Below are 16,125 nucleotides of genomic sequence, written 5' to 3'. Positions count from 1 at the left end.
TAACCACTGCATGGGATCTTAGGGGAAGGATCACAGTTTAGGGCCATCCTGCCATTGCACACAAATTGGTTGAAATCTGTGTTAGAACCCCATGAACTATATGTTTTAAGGTTGCAAATAAGTGATTATGTGATGTGCTAGCATTAAGTAACAGAATAACATATTTCGAAAATGCTGACTCAAACATTCTGTACTTTTAAAATTTTTTTATGAACAAAGCATCGTTTGATTTTTAGAATATCATTGAGTTGGCATGTGGATTGAAACTCAAAGCAGATGACTTTATGGAATTCTTTAAGTTAGCCATCTCAGGGGCAAGGATAACATTTGAAATTTACAACACTTCGATGTATGAGATTTACTGCATTTTAAATTAGATAAACCAATAACCTGAGAAAGATAAGGCAAAGCGAAGCAAGAGCAAACCATGCAGAGCAGAGAGGTAGCGGGCAGCAGGGAGAAGTGCAGAGGCAACAGGATGACCCAGAGTGCATCCAGCAAACTGGGTGCGGACCGGCAGGGTGGTGCTCAAGTGGACGTGAATAGATGGTAGCAGAGCAGACTGTGTTGGGTGAAGCGGGAGTAGCGGTGGACAGTGCGAAGGGGGCAACCAAAAGTGGACTGGGCAAGGTGAAGAGGCATAGGGAGGTGAGCCAGCGCACCAGGTGCGGTGAAGCATGAACAGGCCGAGAAGGCGGAGCGAACCTGAGGACCTGAAAGGGATACACCAGGGTAGAGCTCAAGTGAACTTGAAAGTGAGAAAGCAGACTGCAGCTCAAGGTGACCTGAAGGGGTGATGGCAGAGCAGACCATGTAGGGAGAACCAGGGGCAGGGATGGACAGTGAGAAAGGGCAACTAAAAGTGGGCCAGGCAACGCGAAGAGGTGTAGGGTGGCATGGACATGGTGGGCCAAAGGGCACGTTTCTGTGCTATATGACATGCCGATTCTGACTATAATCATCCATGATTTTGAGTTTATTTTTAATTTACATTACAGAAAACAGAATATGTAATGTGACTTCACAAAATTATACCTCAGGTGTTTTCAATGGTCAGAAAATTGTGGGCTGCACATGCCCACTTTTTCATTATGTACTTGACAGATAAGGTTCTATATCCAAAGCAAAAATACCCTCCTCCCCCAGCCATTAAGCAAAACCAAGTGATGGATTTTACACCTAGGAATATTACATTTCTTTTTTTAGACTATATGCTGTTGGAGGTCGGGATGGAAGTTCTTGCCTTAAGTCTGTGGAATGTTTTGATCCCCACACCAATAAATGGACCCCCTGTGCCCAGATGTCTAAAAGACGAGGCGGTGTTGGAGTTGCAACGTGGAATGGTTTCTTGTATGCCATTGGGGGGCATGATGCACCAGCATCTAACTTGACTTCAAGGTTGTCTGACTGCGTAGAGAGGTAAAGTTAACTACTTATGTTTGTCTGAAAATGTATGTCATCATATCTTAAACACCAAAACAGAGAAAAATCTTTGTAATTTTGGATATTCTCAACAAATTCAATTTTTAAAAAAATAAATCAGAGATTTATGAAAATGTGATTTAGATGGTAGCTAAAAAAATTTACTTGCTAAAAGAAATTCCAATAGGTGTAAGTAATTGCTGATACAAACTGCTGAATTCTTCAAAATAAATGCTGTACAGTGGCAAAATTAAAACTGGTCAAGGGAGAATTGCCAGGAACAGAGAATGATGCAAACTTTGGAACTAATTGTACAAATTACATATGTCCCAGTTCACATAATTATGTTTAGGACAATGAACCAGATCAGATAGTACCCTGAGTTACATTCAATGGCTATTTTTTGAGTGACAATTGTATTGAATTTATTTAAACCAAAGGTACATTATCCTGGCATATCTACAAATCCATGTATCCACCCATCTATCCATCCACCCATGTTCAAATGTGTTTAAGTAATGCCTACAGTATTCCAATTGATTTTTAAGCATTATTAAATATTTTATTCCCTGATCCTCACTAATTTCTGGAGATGTAACAGTAGATGTTATCGATATTATTTCTTGGCTAATCTACCAAGCTTTATAGGCTTGGTATGAGATCCATTGATTTTCATGTTTACCATGAATATGCAACAGTCTCATCTTAAATATATTTAATATAAGAAATTTATGATAAACCCTCAATTTACTAAATATGAGCAAGTGTGAGCTATGAAAAAAGTAATTTATTTGTAGTTTCTTGAAAATAAGATTTTGATCTATTCATTCTACAAACACTGTTGATTATAATAATTAGCATATTCAGATTCATACTTTTCATTGCTTAATACTCTACTATTTATCACAGTATAATTTTAAGATTATTATTATATTGTAAAAGTCAAACAAAAATTTCCAGTGAATATTAGGACTTGAATTTACACTTAAAAGAAAAACTGCTTATAATTTATGATGAAGGCTTGGAGGAAGCATCCTTACTATAATTATTTGTTGCAAAAGTCCTCTCATGGAGTGATAACTTTACCTGGTATTGTGTATGAAGTCGATCTATGTAAATTCATTTCTATTAATATATGTAGGGAGTTAACAACAGGCATACACCTGTGAGTTTGGTTTCCCAGAGACTGCATGTAACAGGGCTGAAAGTATTTTTTCAATTTTAAGTAAATTTTCTACTAGGAATGATTTCTCCAAGGTAAAGGTAAGATTCTGAAGACTTATTCCAGGTGTACATTACGGGAATGTGAATCAGAGAATCAGGTGCATAGGTTATCTGAATTTCAGCATTTCAAATTTTCCAAGCATTAAAATTCATGACTAGAAAATTAGGAGGCATGCTGACCTCCACTCTAAGCTCCTGTCAAACTATGCTGCTAGCAACTTCTTGTTTTTTAAAAAAAAGCCTTGTAATATGAAAGCCAAATTATTCCTCCATACCCTGCCTTTCTGTTAACTCTACTCGTGGTTGAAAGTTTAAAGGCTAATTTCCAGTCTTGTACAATTTAAGTGAGAAAATAATTTTGCAGCCTATAAGTAATGGTACTGGCCCAGTAGTCATAAATCCAATTGAGTTTGGTCAGATAAGTTAGTTGACCACATTAATAACCTAGATATATAATTAAAAAGGAAATATTTACAAGGGAATAAAGAGCAGGAAAGTGGACTAATTGGATGGCCATTTTGGAGAGCCAACACAGGCACTCCATCAGACCTTCTTTGGCGTATGATTTACCTCCTATGATTTACCTCCTTCTTTGGCATATGATTCTATGATTTTATAATAACAGATTGACAAGAAAGCAAGTTGTAGCTTGCTACAAAAAAGTGACACTACACAGTAAAGAATAACTGGGAAAGAAAGCACTGGCTCTTCCTTTGTTATGTATCTCAGTGCAATTCACTGAACTGTAGAGAGAGAATAAAGAAGGTGTTTCATTTTAGTTACAATCATTACATTTTGAAATGAATTGTATATACATTATAGCTAAAACTTCTTACTTAGAACTCCACTTGTATATGTAGTAATTAATAAATCAACTGCTGTGTGTCAAATCAGAATTCCTAATGTGTGCATTAAGCTGAGCCCAATTTATAGCTGCCCTGTTCTATCTCTTGAGTCTTCCAATGAACACATCAAACACAAGGGTGAAATTTACAAGTTACATGTAAAAAAAACTTCCATTTGTATAGTATCTTTTGTAACTATAATTATTTTCTTGCAATGTTTCCACACTGGCACAATTTCCTTCTGTTTAAAATAAAACCAAAAAAAATATTTGCTCTATGTTTAAGGATGCGAGCACACTCTATCTCAAAACAATGCAAAGCTCCTCTATGTCCAGCTGGAAAATGACATTGATGCACTGGTGCAGAGCTGCTTAGTAGCAACAGCATTGTTTTGCTGAAATTCAAATGGTGAGCTGTACTTTAGCCTATGTTTTCCTGCCAAGGAGAATTGGAATCATGAAGATACCTTTGACCATTATTAATATTTTAGTTTCTTTATTTGGTAACATTTAAGAATCTGGCATATTAATAGCCTGGAGGGAAAGTATTTGTTTCTGTATCTTGAAGAACCAGTTCACTCATAGCTACAAGATAAGAAATTCAAGTCAGTTATCTAATGCAGAAAAATACTGTTTCCTCATACGTTTGCATTGCAGAATTTTCATGTTCTCTATGCTTTCAAGCTTGAATAGAAATTGAAAGGTCCATGATTTTGCAATATCCATTCTAATTAGCGATATTCCAAAGCATTTCATTTTGAGTTTCTGAAATCAGTCTAATTCCATACAGCATAAAACCATACAGCACAAAACAGGCCCTTCGGCCCACCATAATTCAGGGCCAATTTTAACACATTATTTGATGGGAAGAGATAGGGAGGAATCATTCATGTGATTGTCAAAGCAGGAGGTGAAACAGTTTAATTCTCGGAGTTGAATTTCATGCCTGATTAGATAAATGAATTTGTACTTCGTAGTTCACATTTGTGGACTTCATCTGAATATAGTCTGTGAATGTGAAAATACCACTGAACTGTTCTAAATATTTAGATCTAATTAAGCTTATGTGATCTTGCTTGCAGATATGATCCAAAAACTGATACTTGGACAGCAGTGGCTCCAATGAGCATTAGCAGAGATGCAGTTGGCGTTTGTTTACTTGGTGATAGGCTGTATGCAGTTGGAGGATATGATGGACAGTCGTATCTAAACACCGTGGAAGCCTATGATCCTCAAACTAATGAGTGGATGCAGGTTAGGGCAATTATGTGTCAATTTATACTGATTTTTAGTTTTCAACCATATTGTCCTAATAAAAGATTATTCACTGTTGCCTTTGTTAGATTCAGATTTTATTTTATTTATATTAGCTTTTCCATTTCTCAAAATAAGAGTTTGTGTTTCAGTGTAATGAATAAAATTAATAATATCATCCCAGCTGTTAGTTAAAATCAGTTAGTAAAAAAACAGAAATAGAAACAGAAAATGCAGGAAGCGCCCACCAGGTCGATCAGCAGCTGTCAGGGACAAATGACAGGATAATGTTTAAAGGTCACATCAAAAACTTTTTTTTTCAGCCCAAAGATGCTGACTGACATGCCAGGGGCAATAAACTAATGTAAATGTACCAAAAACAGTAGCTTGATCACAATATTCATGAAAGACAACAGATGAATATTTAACCCTTTCTTGAATGTACTAACTGGTCTAAATCTAAGAGTTAATAAGAACATAAGAAATAGGAGTAGGTCATTGGGCCTTCAAGCCTGCTGTCATTCATCACAATCGGGGCAGACCTTTTATCTCAGCACAATTTTCTAGCACTACACCCCAAGCCCTTGAATTCTATAAAAGTGGATTGCTAGACTGTGACATTATATTAGCACTGGGGCTACCAACCTCCCATCTGCCAACACATAAGCTACTGAATAAATAACCTATTATTTGACAATTTACAAAAATATTAGACAATACGCATGTGAATTAATTTATTTATCTTAGAATTATAATTAGCAGTACTTAAGCACTGAGTGTATAAATTAATAGGATAAAGTAATGTCACAAAAATTCAGCTTGATAATAATAGTAAAATCCACTAGGATATACAGGCAGTTCTGAACGGCAGCATGTCAGTGACTCTGGTGCACCCATGGTCAAACAGTAATCTTGAACTGAAGAATAGTGGGTGGCACATTTGTCTCTCCACCCATGCTGAGATTCCCCAGAATTTAAGCTGAGGAATCAGTTCTCAGACTGTGAACCAGATTATCCTTGTTGCTGTTTATCGAGGGAACGTAAGAACTGTAAAAGGAGGGTATGTTTCTTCCTTTTTATTTTGATGGTGTTTAATGTTTTTAATTACTACTATGTATTTTAAGCCTTATAGCTCATTAATTTTTGAATTATTTTCAAATTTATTTTAAATTTCATTACACTTTCATTTTAATCATTTTAAATAGTTATTAATGTTAGAAGCATTCTGAAACATTTAAAGACCTTTATAGCATTGACATTCGGTAAAGCTTGATGTGGGGTTTTGTCAGCTGTCAGAGCTTACAGTGGGGTTTCATGAGCAGGACTTCAGTATGCCATTAGCAGTCCTGCTGTCACTCAGCCTTGCCCCTGGAATCAGGGATGCATAAGGGGTCCTTCATGTATGGTTTAGTTAGTTTGGGCATGGGGTAAAAGTGGGCAGTAGCTCAGTGCCAGCAAGATCTTGCCATTGTAGTTGATAGCAGTGTCTAAGATTGATATAAATTGATGAGATTTAATTTTGAACTCAATTCTTTTGATTAATGAGAATTAACAATATTAGGTTTTAAGTCTTTAGATTTATAATTAATAATCTTTTCTGAACTTATATTACTTTATATTTAGTATAAGGACCACTGCAATAACTAGAACTAAACCAAAAATTGATAAACTGAGAAACTTAATGTCAACAACTCAATCCATTTATGTTTATTTTCCAAAGAAATCTCTGTTCAAATGACCTATTTGTGATGCCTGTGGTAGAAGAGTCAACTCTTTTGCTGTCAGTCACAACATGTATGCTAGATCAGAGATATACAGTATAAATTGATGGCTAGATTCAATATCTAGAGATGCCAGATTATTTTTATGGACCATCGTGTCTCTGGTTTCTGCTGACTTGTCACTCTTTGATGTGTCAATACTTTGTCAGGACCTATAGCCATGTTGGTTTGCTTTTTATCCCTTTTAAATTATGTTTTGTTTGCATAAATGTTCATGTTTTCAGTAGAGTTTCCCTTTTCATTTCTGACATTCAGTATGACTGCTGTCCTCTAACCTAAGGGCCACATGTATGGCAATTTTGGAACATTTCTCTTGCACTACTATTTACTTTTGCATAATGCCTCATTGGTTGTGAAGCCATTTTCATTGCACAACATATGTAAAGCAAAATCCTCTCCATTTTGTAGTGGTTTTATTCTATTTATGCAAGAATAATGCTAATGAAAATGCTCAAATCAAATCTGCAATTTAAAAGGATTGACACAAAGATTACGCTTAAAATTGCCAAAATTATTGTCTCATTTTATTTGCCGTGCATTTATAACTACTGTCAGCAAGTTAAAGTATTTTTGTTTTTTTTAAACAGGTTGCACCATTGTGCCTTGGAAGAGCTGGAGCATGCGTGGTCACTGTTAAGCTCTAAATTTTTTTTAAATGTATATTTTATATTTAACCATTCTATAAGTCCATGAGAAATAAAATTACATGACATCTCTTGAAAATTACTTCAAATAAAACTGAAAGATCCAACAAATCCTAATTGTACCAACCCACCCCAAAAAGTGTGTCCAGAGATAACTGTACCTTTAGACATTTCCTTTGATTTTTTTTGTGTAGGAAATAACAAGTTTCAATTGATATGCATTTAAAGTACACCCAACATGATGATCATGTCAACAATAGGAGAGACTCAAACTTTATTTTGAAATCCTCCAAGTCCTTTTTGGGATTTTATTCTGATTTATTTTCTTAATGCTGTTGATTCACTGCTAAAAAAAATTTGGTTAAGCAAAGATTAATTCGTAGAGAAAAAATGTGCCTGTTTAAGGGATCAAGATCGATTGTAATTTTGTAATAATTATGTTGTAGCTTTTATTCTACTTTCAACATTCCTCCAAATACTCATTGTCTGTACTTGGAAGTTCTATTCTCTATTCAGTTTCTGATGGTGCACTGTACAAGTTCTATAATTGTTAATTTATTTTCTTTAAGCAGTGTGGATTTTATTTCCATCAGATTGAAAAGGCCATGTGGTGTAACCATGAAGGAAACATTAAATCTATAAACCCAATACAAGTTCACTGAGTGCACACTGTAAAGCTAATTTTCCACTTTTGCACATCCAGTAAACAGTGCACATCAGAAACTAAAATTGGAATAATGATATAAGATGTTACATCTGGCCAGCCTCATTTTCCATCCATTAATTTTACTGGACTAAAGATGAGGTAGTGGCACCAGATAGTCTAATAAACATTACAGCATTGCTGTCCCATCATGAATGCAAAAATGGAAAATCATCCCTTCTTTATCATGTTTAGTTGCCCTTTGTCTTAATGAAAACCAGGGATTAATTTTTATATATCCTTTCAAATTGACCATATTCTTTTTTTTTGTTTTTAAACCAAACTGCCTTTGTTAAAAATGTAGAAGCACATACATATTTAATATGCAATATATTGAAGACATTGTAAGTTTTTGTTTGTTGGTACAAGCAATCATTGTGTAACTGCTCCTTTACAGTACATTATGTTCTCAAATAAGCCATTAGCTGACCAAATACATGTTATGTTCTTGTATGTTATGATTGTTTCACCCACCAAAAATATATCTAGTCAGAAATTGTCTTTTGCATCAGCCATGAGACGTAACCCATACTTTACTTAACCTCAGTCTACAATTTTACTTTGTCTTCATGACTAGAATTTTTGTTTTTGTTGGCAAAAGGAGTCTATATCCTAGGACCTATTAGAACCAGTTGTACATAAATAAGTGATACAAAAAGGGAACTCTACCGGAGGTTGGTCATACTTGCGATCACTCCTGGGCGAAATGACATCCATGAAAAAATTGCTCCAAACGATTCCATCATTCTTTTCCCTGATGTTAATTGTGCATCTAATGATGTCCTAATTTTCTAGCATAATTTGGAGTTTTTGGCTATAACCTATGACTTCTATGAATTGGGTGCAGCTAGGTTTACATTGTGCTACTTTATTGAATTTGTGCCTATTAAAAGGGACACTCTGCAGACACCAAGAGAGCTGACTTAGCAGTTTCAGAACTCAGTGCAGGCTACACAAAAGCCTTCCAAAGTTCAGATTGTGCTTTTACTGATAGGAAGCAGTTTCTCTAGCATTTACCTGTTGAGATATTCATTCCTGAGTGCCTTAGCACTGCTGGCTACATACAATTAGTAACCTTTCTAGCTGAGGCACAGTAAGGTCTGCAGCATTGCCACACTAGTGTCAATGATCTCAGCAAAATTATTTGCCCTAAATGAGGAGCATTACAACATTGCTAATGTGTTTAGAATCATTCAAATAAAAATTAAATAATACAAACATCCAAAATTGCAACATTTTTCAGTAAAATTACGCACCTTAGTGCCTGTCCTGTTTCGCTATCTTTGTGGATTTTGAAGTTCCTGTGCTATGCGGCGGTCTTTCTAGTGCACCTACAGACTGGCTGAGAGCAGACTGCTCCCTTTCAGTTGAGTCTGCACAGATGTCTGTTGATTGATGAGAAGTTCTTGGTCTAGATTGGTTGTCTTCAGAATGTTATGTTGGGCCAATTGAAGGACCAGTCTGCGATAGCCACCTTAGGCCATGGGTGAGGGTGCTGTCTGATAGGCCATGGTGGGAGGTGATGTGAGGGAGGATGTCAATTCACTGAACCTGCATATCATGTGACCTCTTGAGGGACATAGTGGTCCAACAGTCTCCAACATCTACTCAACTATTGTTTCAGCCTCCAAAGCCAGAGATGACAGAGCAGACTAACCACAAATCACGGGTGTCTGATTCCTTCACTTTTCTTAGACTGAGCTCTGTGCAAACTGTGGGCAGGACCCTGCTCATGATGAAGAAGTGTGAATTGCTTGCATACACCTCTGCTCTTGCAGAGAAAAGACAATTTGCTGTATGCCATTTCTCTTCTCAGGACAGTGATGTGCTCACGCTTGGCAGTTCTCTGTTTGTGCAGGGCAGCACTCTGTTTTATCTCTGTTACTGACGAACAGGGAGGCAACCACGTATAGCATTCCTTTGCTCCTCTAAGATTGCGATCCATTCATGGGTAGCAACCCTTTGTCCATTGAGAGCAGAAATCTGCTCAGTGGTATCATCTCTCTGCTCATTGAAGACAACGAGCTACAACCTGGTAGCTTATCACTGTTCCTGAGGAGTTTCAAGCTGCTGCTGTGTGGCAAAGGTTAAACTTCTAAGCTGAATCAGGGAAAGATTGTATAGAAGCAGAAATATGATGTGTGGCCTCCGTAACAGCTATCACTTGCACTAGTAGTTGCTACGTGACAGGTATGTCACCAACACCCAGCAAAAAAAATGTGCTTCCCATCTAGAGTGGAGGTCATAGTCTACTGGCTCCACACAGCCCCTGCATCCAGTAAGGCAGCTCTGACAATGTACTAATCATCTTGTTGTGCACTGTATCTGCCTTGTCATGAATTCATTGTGATTGTGGTCCACATCTGAGTCTTCTCACCCCTTATGGTGCCAATTTCTGCAGTGATAGACACAATGACTCAATATGGTCATCATCATCTCCCACCTCCTCCTTTTCTGCCAATGTCCCCTACTGTTCCTCCTGCTCCTCCAACTCCCTCCTGGGGATGGCCCGTCCCAAGACGCTGAACGACAAAACAGAAAAGAGTTGCACTTGTGATCTGTTACCAAAACACCTTTATGATGGTGCAGCAATGAAGATGGTAATGAGGATGTCTACTGGTGATCAAATTAAAGGGGATATACTGATCACAATAAAACATTGCTAGTGTGCATATTTGACAGATTGAGCTGGTTTGAGGCTTGGTGGGTCATCTGCCCATGAGGGGGCAGGATGTGGAGGACATTGACTGACCTTCGTATATTCTTGTATTTGAAACGGGGACTTAAGGGCAGAATGTCATTGGGACAGTGAGGTTGAGGGGTGGTGAGGGAGAGGTAGGGACATATGGTTGGTGTGATTAACGGTTTGTAGGTGGCAGAATGAAAGCAGTACTTCTGTTGGTCCGAAGCTCACCTCAACATACCTCATCAGGTCATGAAATTTCTTCCATGGGATGGGATTCTCATTACTGTAGCTGCCACCTGCTACTCTATTTGAACTGTTTCCTTGGTGGCTCTCTTGTTTCCATTCCCCTCACTCATAGGATTTCTCCCAGCCTCTCATTCATTCATCAAGATTTCCATGTTTCTCTGGGAGAAAAGTGGATTTCTCTTTCTTTCTGCATGGTGCTGTTAGTGTGTTTTGTTACTGTGTGGCTGCTAGGAAGTGACATTATGGGCTGATCAGTTCTCTGTCTGTCGCACAGCAAAGTGTCTCCAACTGTTCTAAATTGGTAGAGGTCATCTTTGTATCTCCACAGGTACCATTTTAGCGCATTTGATTCTGGGTGCAAACCACCACAATTCTTTTTGTAATGTATCCAATTTTGCGATTTTTATGTATACAGCACGTATACATGTGATTTGGTTTTAGCACTGTACACTGCAAGTTTTTTAGCACACCTAAAAAGATAAAGCCCAATTTTTAGGTTTATTTGCTTTCACGTATTGTGAAATAAGCCATAAGACCACAATATATTTGGCACAATTTGGCCATTTTTGTCAACTCCATTCTCCTGCCTTCTCCCCATAACCCTTAACCCCCTTACCAATCAAGAACCTATCAGTCTCTGCCTTAAATACACCCAATGACTTGGTCTCCACTGCCCTCTGTGGCAACGAGTTCCACGGATTCACCAATCTTGTCAGCAAAGACTTATGAACATGCAAGCTCATTCCTGTTAATGATTTTTATTGCACACTACATAGAATACAATTGGATAGCTGATGATTCTGTTCTGAATTTGATTTGGATATCATTTAACAAAAAAACTGAAATATATTGGGGGAAATCTATTCCAGATCTTTTCTCTTCAAGATGCCTTTTAATTCATGGCTCTTTATGATTCCCAACAAGTACATTAAAAGTAATGCCCTGTAATTCCGTCATTTTTTTCTAATTTGCACACTGATTTGATTTTGCAACCAGTTTGATTTCAGTGGTTTGATTGTTTTATTTTTAAAACTGTTTTAATTTAAGTATTTATTACAATTAAGTTGCCTGGGTTAAGGAACTCCATAAAGTTTACTTGTGCCTTGTTCAGAATTGGTCAGTTTGTTCATATTAATTTTCCTTAGAAGTTTAACTGTATGTTATTGGGTTATTTGTCATACCTAGCACTAGTTATTATTTATAGTGAATACTGAATTATGAGGTACTGATCTAATTGTTGAGGAAGTACATATTAATGCATGTAATTTTGGTGAACAGTGGTTTATAACTCTTTATATACATATAACAAGGATTCATGCTTCTAACTTATGATCATTTACATTAGTTGGTTCACAGCTTGTTTTATTTAATTTTACTATAGAAGCCCAGTTAACTCCCAGAGCATTTTTGGAACAATCTTTCTGAGATTAAATATGAAAATCGCAAACCATTTTACCCCCCAAAAATTCCCTAACTTTTTACAAATAGTTTATTTAGTTTCCCAGTGTTCCCTAAATAATAGATACAATAAGTATCAAAGAAGCACCAGGAGTTATGTATGATGGTTCTTGTTCACCAAAATCCTGCACTTTTCTATCATTATAAAACCCATTTGCATTATATGTGAGTAACCCAGTAGCTGAGTTTTTGTTATTTTCTTTCCAGTTATTAGCTTTCAGCCCAGGCCAATTTATTTTAGGATCGCATCATATTTCAAAAAGTACATGTTAGCCTGATTAAGAAAAAGATCTGTAGTAGTCACAGAATTAGCCAAATAGTTGGGTGTAAAGGAAGATAACTTGTTAACTCTCTGGATTACCAAATAATGTATGAATGTTGATGATTCATATAGAAAAGTGGTGGATAATAGAAAAGAAAGTATCTAAATATTCCCAAGTAGTCAATAGAATTGAGATAATTTCAGACTGGTTACTTATATGATCTGTTGAGCATTAGCACTGTTTCAGAATTTGATTTATGCTCATGGTCTATGTATTCATATTGGTAGCTCCCTAAAGTTACAAACAAATGAAGGTTGAGGGAAACGGTAGCTTAAAATGTGTTTTTTAAGCATGGAGATAAGCAGGATAAAGATAAAGAAAGATTTGTTCATCTAGAAGAGTTAAATTGAAAAGGTAAAAAATTCAATTAGTTATGAGTCAGTTTCAGTTTGGCGTTTGTACCTGGGGTAAGAACTCTTGGAAGCAAAAGCTAAATTGATACTCCAGTCCACCGCTGAGGGTTAAGATGCTGTACTTCGGATAATATGTTAAACCAAGGCCTTGTCTGACTGTTCTAATTCTTGAAGTGCTGTATCCATTAACTTATTGCAAAAACAAGCAGGGAGTTGTCCCATAATCCAGATAAACAATGCTCTCTGAACCAAAATTACCAAAAACAGATGAATGGATAATTTATCTCAATGCCATACTTTGGACCTTGGTGTAAGCAAAAGAATGTTGAATTTAGTTACCTGTCAATAGACATCACACTTCAAGGTAATTCCACGTAGTAGTAGCAACATTCATGATTTATAAACCACAACAATGCACCAAAGGCAATGGGTTACAAACTACATTCCTGTTGTTCATTTTTTAGTGTAATGCTCATATTTACAATTCCTTTTTATTGATGATTTAGTGTTGTCAACAAGTTTTTGATTATGGCCAGCCAATCTGTTTCAATGTATAATTAAATAAGCTGCAGTTTAAAATTCTACTGCTTTCATGAACTATCACACCAGATTATTATGTACTTATTGCATCAGGACAGTTGTTTCCTAGGTACCCATTTGTAAGTCTCAGATCCCCAATAAATTTGATGAACATATAATATATTATTATACACTATGTATAGTAGCATGTATTGCTGGGCAGTATTTTGTGTTTAGAGTGTACTATATATTAACCTTATAATATCTAATCTGTTAGACTGATCTTTGTTTCCATTGTGTTATGATTCATATACAACATTCCAAGAAGCTCTGTTCTATGTGCAGTTACTTATCTAGCTTCTTTAATTGTCCACTTCATAACAGTCATCCAGTTACAAAGCATTCTACACCTATAATTTTGAAGATGACTGTCACCTGAAAACGTGCTTTATTCCACTATTTTAAAATCCATCTCAGCTTGAAGGAATTTGGCTTAATAGGATACAGCTTGTGAAACGGCTCATAATCTCAACATACTAGTTGACTCGTGTCTGAGTTTCTAACCCCTCATCCTCTCCATCGCCAAGATCTCCTGCTTTCATTTTCTTAATATTGTCCATCTCTTCCCCCAGCTCAGTTTATCTGTTAGATGCAGACTTGACCACAAACTGTTCTCTGCTGGCAAGTCTCTCACCTTCAAACCTCCATATGCTTGAAATAAAAACTGAAAATACTAGAAATAGTCCAGCAACCAGGCAGCATCTATGGAGAGAGAAACAGAATTAAGATCAGGTCAATAACATTTCATCTAATGGAGCAATTACAGTGTAAATATATTGAATGTGAAGGTTTCCACATTCCATCGTTATCAGCCTTCATGATTTCCAATGTCTCCCATATGAGGCCGTCACCAGGCACAACTTCCCCTCCACTCCCTTTTCACCATTCAAAAGGAACTGTTCTTTCCAAACACTAGTTCATTCATACATCTCCAACAATAGTCACAGCTTGCAACAGCTTCCGTGGAACCACTGAGATCTCTTCCAGTTCCTACCTCTTATCCTCAGCTTTCGTTAGTTGGCCGTTAGCAAGCATGCCATCAGCTGCTGAAGCATGAAGCTGGAGTTCACGGCCTAAACCTCTCTTCTCTCCTCAAGTTCATCTTAATAATCTCTTTAGAACCTACACCTTTTGCAAAGCAGTTGGTGCCAGTCCTAAAATCTTTTTATGGCATGAAGCTTGACCAGATGCAGCATAGTGAGCAGGTAGGAGAACACTCCAAATTTGCCTTAATTGTTGCTACAGGGTGATCACTACAACAAATCCTTCCTCATTCGAGAGTCTCAAATGTGTTCATATTTCTTTGCCTTTCTTTGACTTACATTGTACATTTATGCTACTTTCAATTTATACTACTCCCCTCACCCTACCCTCACAACTATGGAGCTACTGTCCAGCAACATGCTGCCTCCAGTCTTTTGGGTTCCTCTTCAGCAACAGGTCACTGTTAAATCACTTTCTTTTCCAAATGTTTGGTATTTTCACTAATACTTCAGTCTCCCATCGTGGAAACGTGGATCCTGTAAAAATGTTCAAGCTAGTAGGTAAACACAAGAATAATTTAGAAAAAAGTAATAACTGATGAGAAGTGGGAATATTGGGAGCAACCGAGAAGTGAACAAGTGGGTTTGAGAAAAAGCCAAGTGTGAAAGGAGTGGAGTTAAGCATGTGAAGCAAATGAAGGAGGAGTGGAGATAGCATGGAATAGTTGATAATGAGCTAGAGAAATAGGAAGCCTAGAACTACTTGAATCCTGAGTTTAGATGAGCCACTGTTACAGAGGAACGTGGTGAAACCTTTCTTGGGGCAACTCATCTGGTTTCTCATTCACCCTCATAGCTCACAGAAGCTGTGAATTTCAGTTTTGTAGGTTTCCAGTGGAAGTCATGAGAAATATGCAGGGTGAACGTATCTCTTGAACTTTTAAAGTTGTAGTGGGATGAAAGGAACTGAAATTTTGAAGAAGATTGGGGACTTGGAGAAAATAACCACAATAGTTAGCAATGTATAGACTTAAGCAATGAAGAAGAAATAGGCTTGCTTCTATTGGCAGACTAAAGAAACTTAGCATTAAGGATATTTTCAAAACCATGCTGCCCCAACTGTAATTTACTCATTGTTCAATATCTATGAAGAATGAGATTAATTAAATGAGTCTGGAGATAAATAACTGCACCACTTTAAATATAATGTATTGAGTACTTTATTACTTGTTTGATAAGTTTAAAAAGTTGCTTTCCTCGAACATTCCTGTTGATTGTAAATTCAAATGGTATCACTTCCATTCTTATCAAAAGTATAATTATATTAAATAACTTCTGAATAATGATTTGGACAATAAAATGCCTGTGTAATGTTGTGATGTTGTGGAACATCTTGAAAAAGCAACCTTATTTTGTTTTTCTATTTTTTTTTATTTATTTGAACAATGTGGGTACAGAAAGCTGCAAGTTAATATGATGAAACAGATCTATATTAATGAAGAGACAAAATCATCTTTATATGGATATATAGTATACGGTGTTGAATGTATTATCAGCTCTGGTTTTGCAGTACCTGAAACTGCATACATATTTGTCATCCTGTGATAAACTGCTTAATTAAAACG

General features: G+C 36.7%; 1 protein-coding gene across 3 annotated transcripts in view; it reads left to right on the top strand.

Moving 5' to 3' along the window:
* LOC127584496 (kelch-like protein 5) overlaps positions 1-15,612 on the top strand; it is a 92,959-nt gene extending 77,347 nt beyond the window's left edge. For all 3 annotated transcript variants that reach the window (XM_052041284.1, XM_052041283.1, XM_052041285.1), the window contains 3 exons: positions 1,207-1,419; positions 4,573-4,744; positions 7,113-15,612. In XM_052041284.1, coding sequence (XP_051897244.1) covers positions 1,207-1,419; positions 4,573-4,744; positions 7,113-7,169 — 442 coding nt within the window. In that variant the 3' untranslated portion in view covers positions 7,170-15,612. The remainder of the gene's footprint in view (positions 1-1,206; positions 1,420-4,572; positions 4,745-7,112) is intronic.
* Positions 15,613-16,125: the final 513 nt, after the last annotated feature.

The sequence above is a fragment of the Pristis pectinata genome, chromosome 2 (genome assembly GCF_009764475.1).
Source record: "Pristis pectinata isolate sPriPec2 chromosome 2, sPriPec2.1.pri, whole genome shotgun sequence".
Classification (NCBI taxonomy): domain Eukaryota; kingdom Metazoa; phylum Chordata; class Chondrichthyes; order Rhinopristiformes; family Pristidae; genus Pristis; species Pristis pectinata.
Note: the sequence above shows the minus strand (reverse complement) of the source record. Positions and strands in the feature narration are given on the sequence as shown.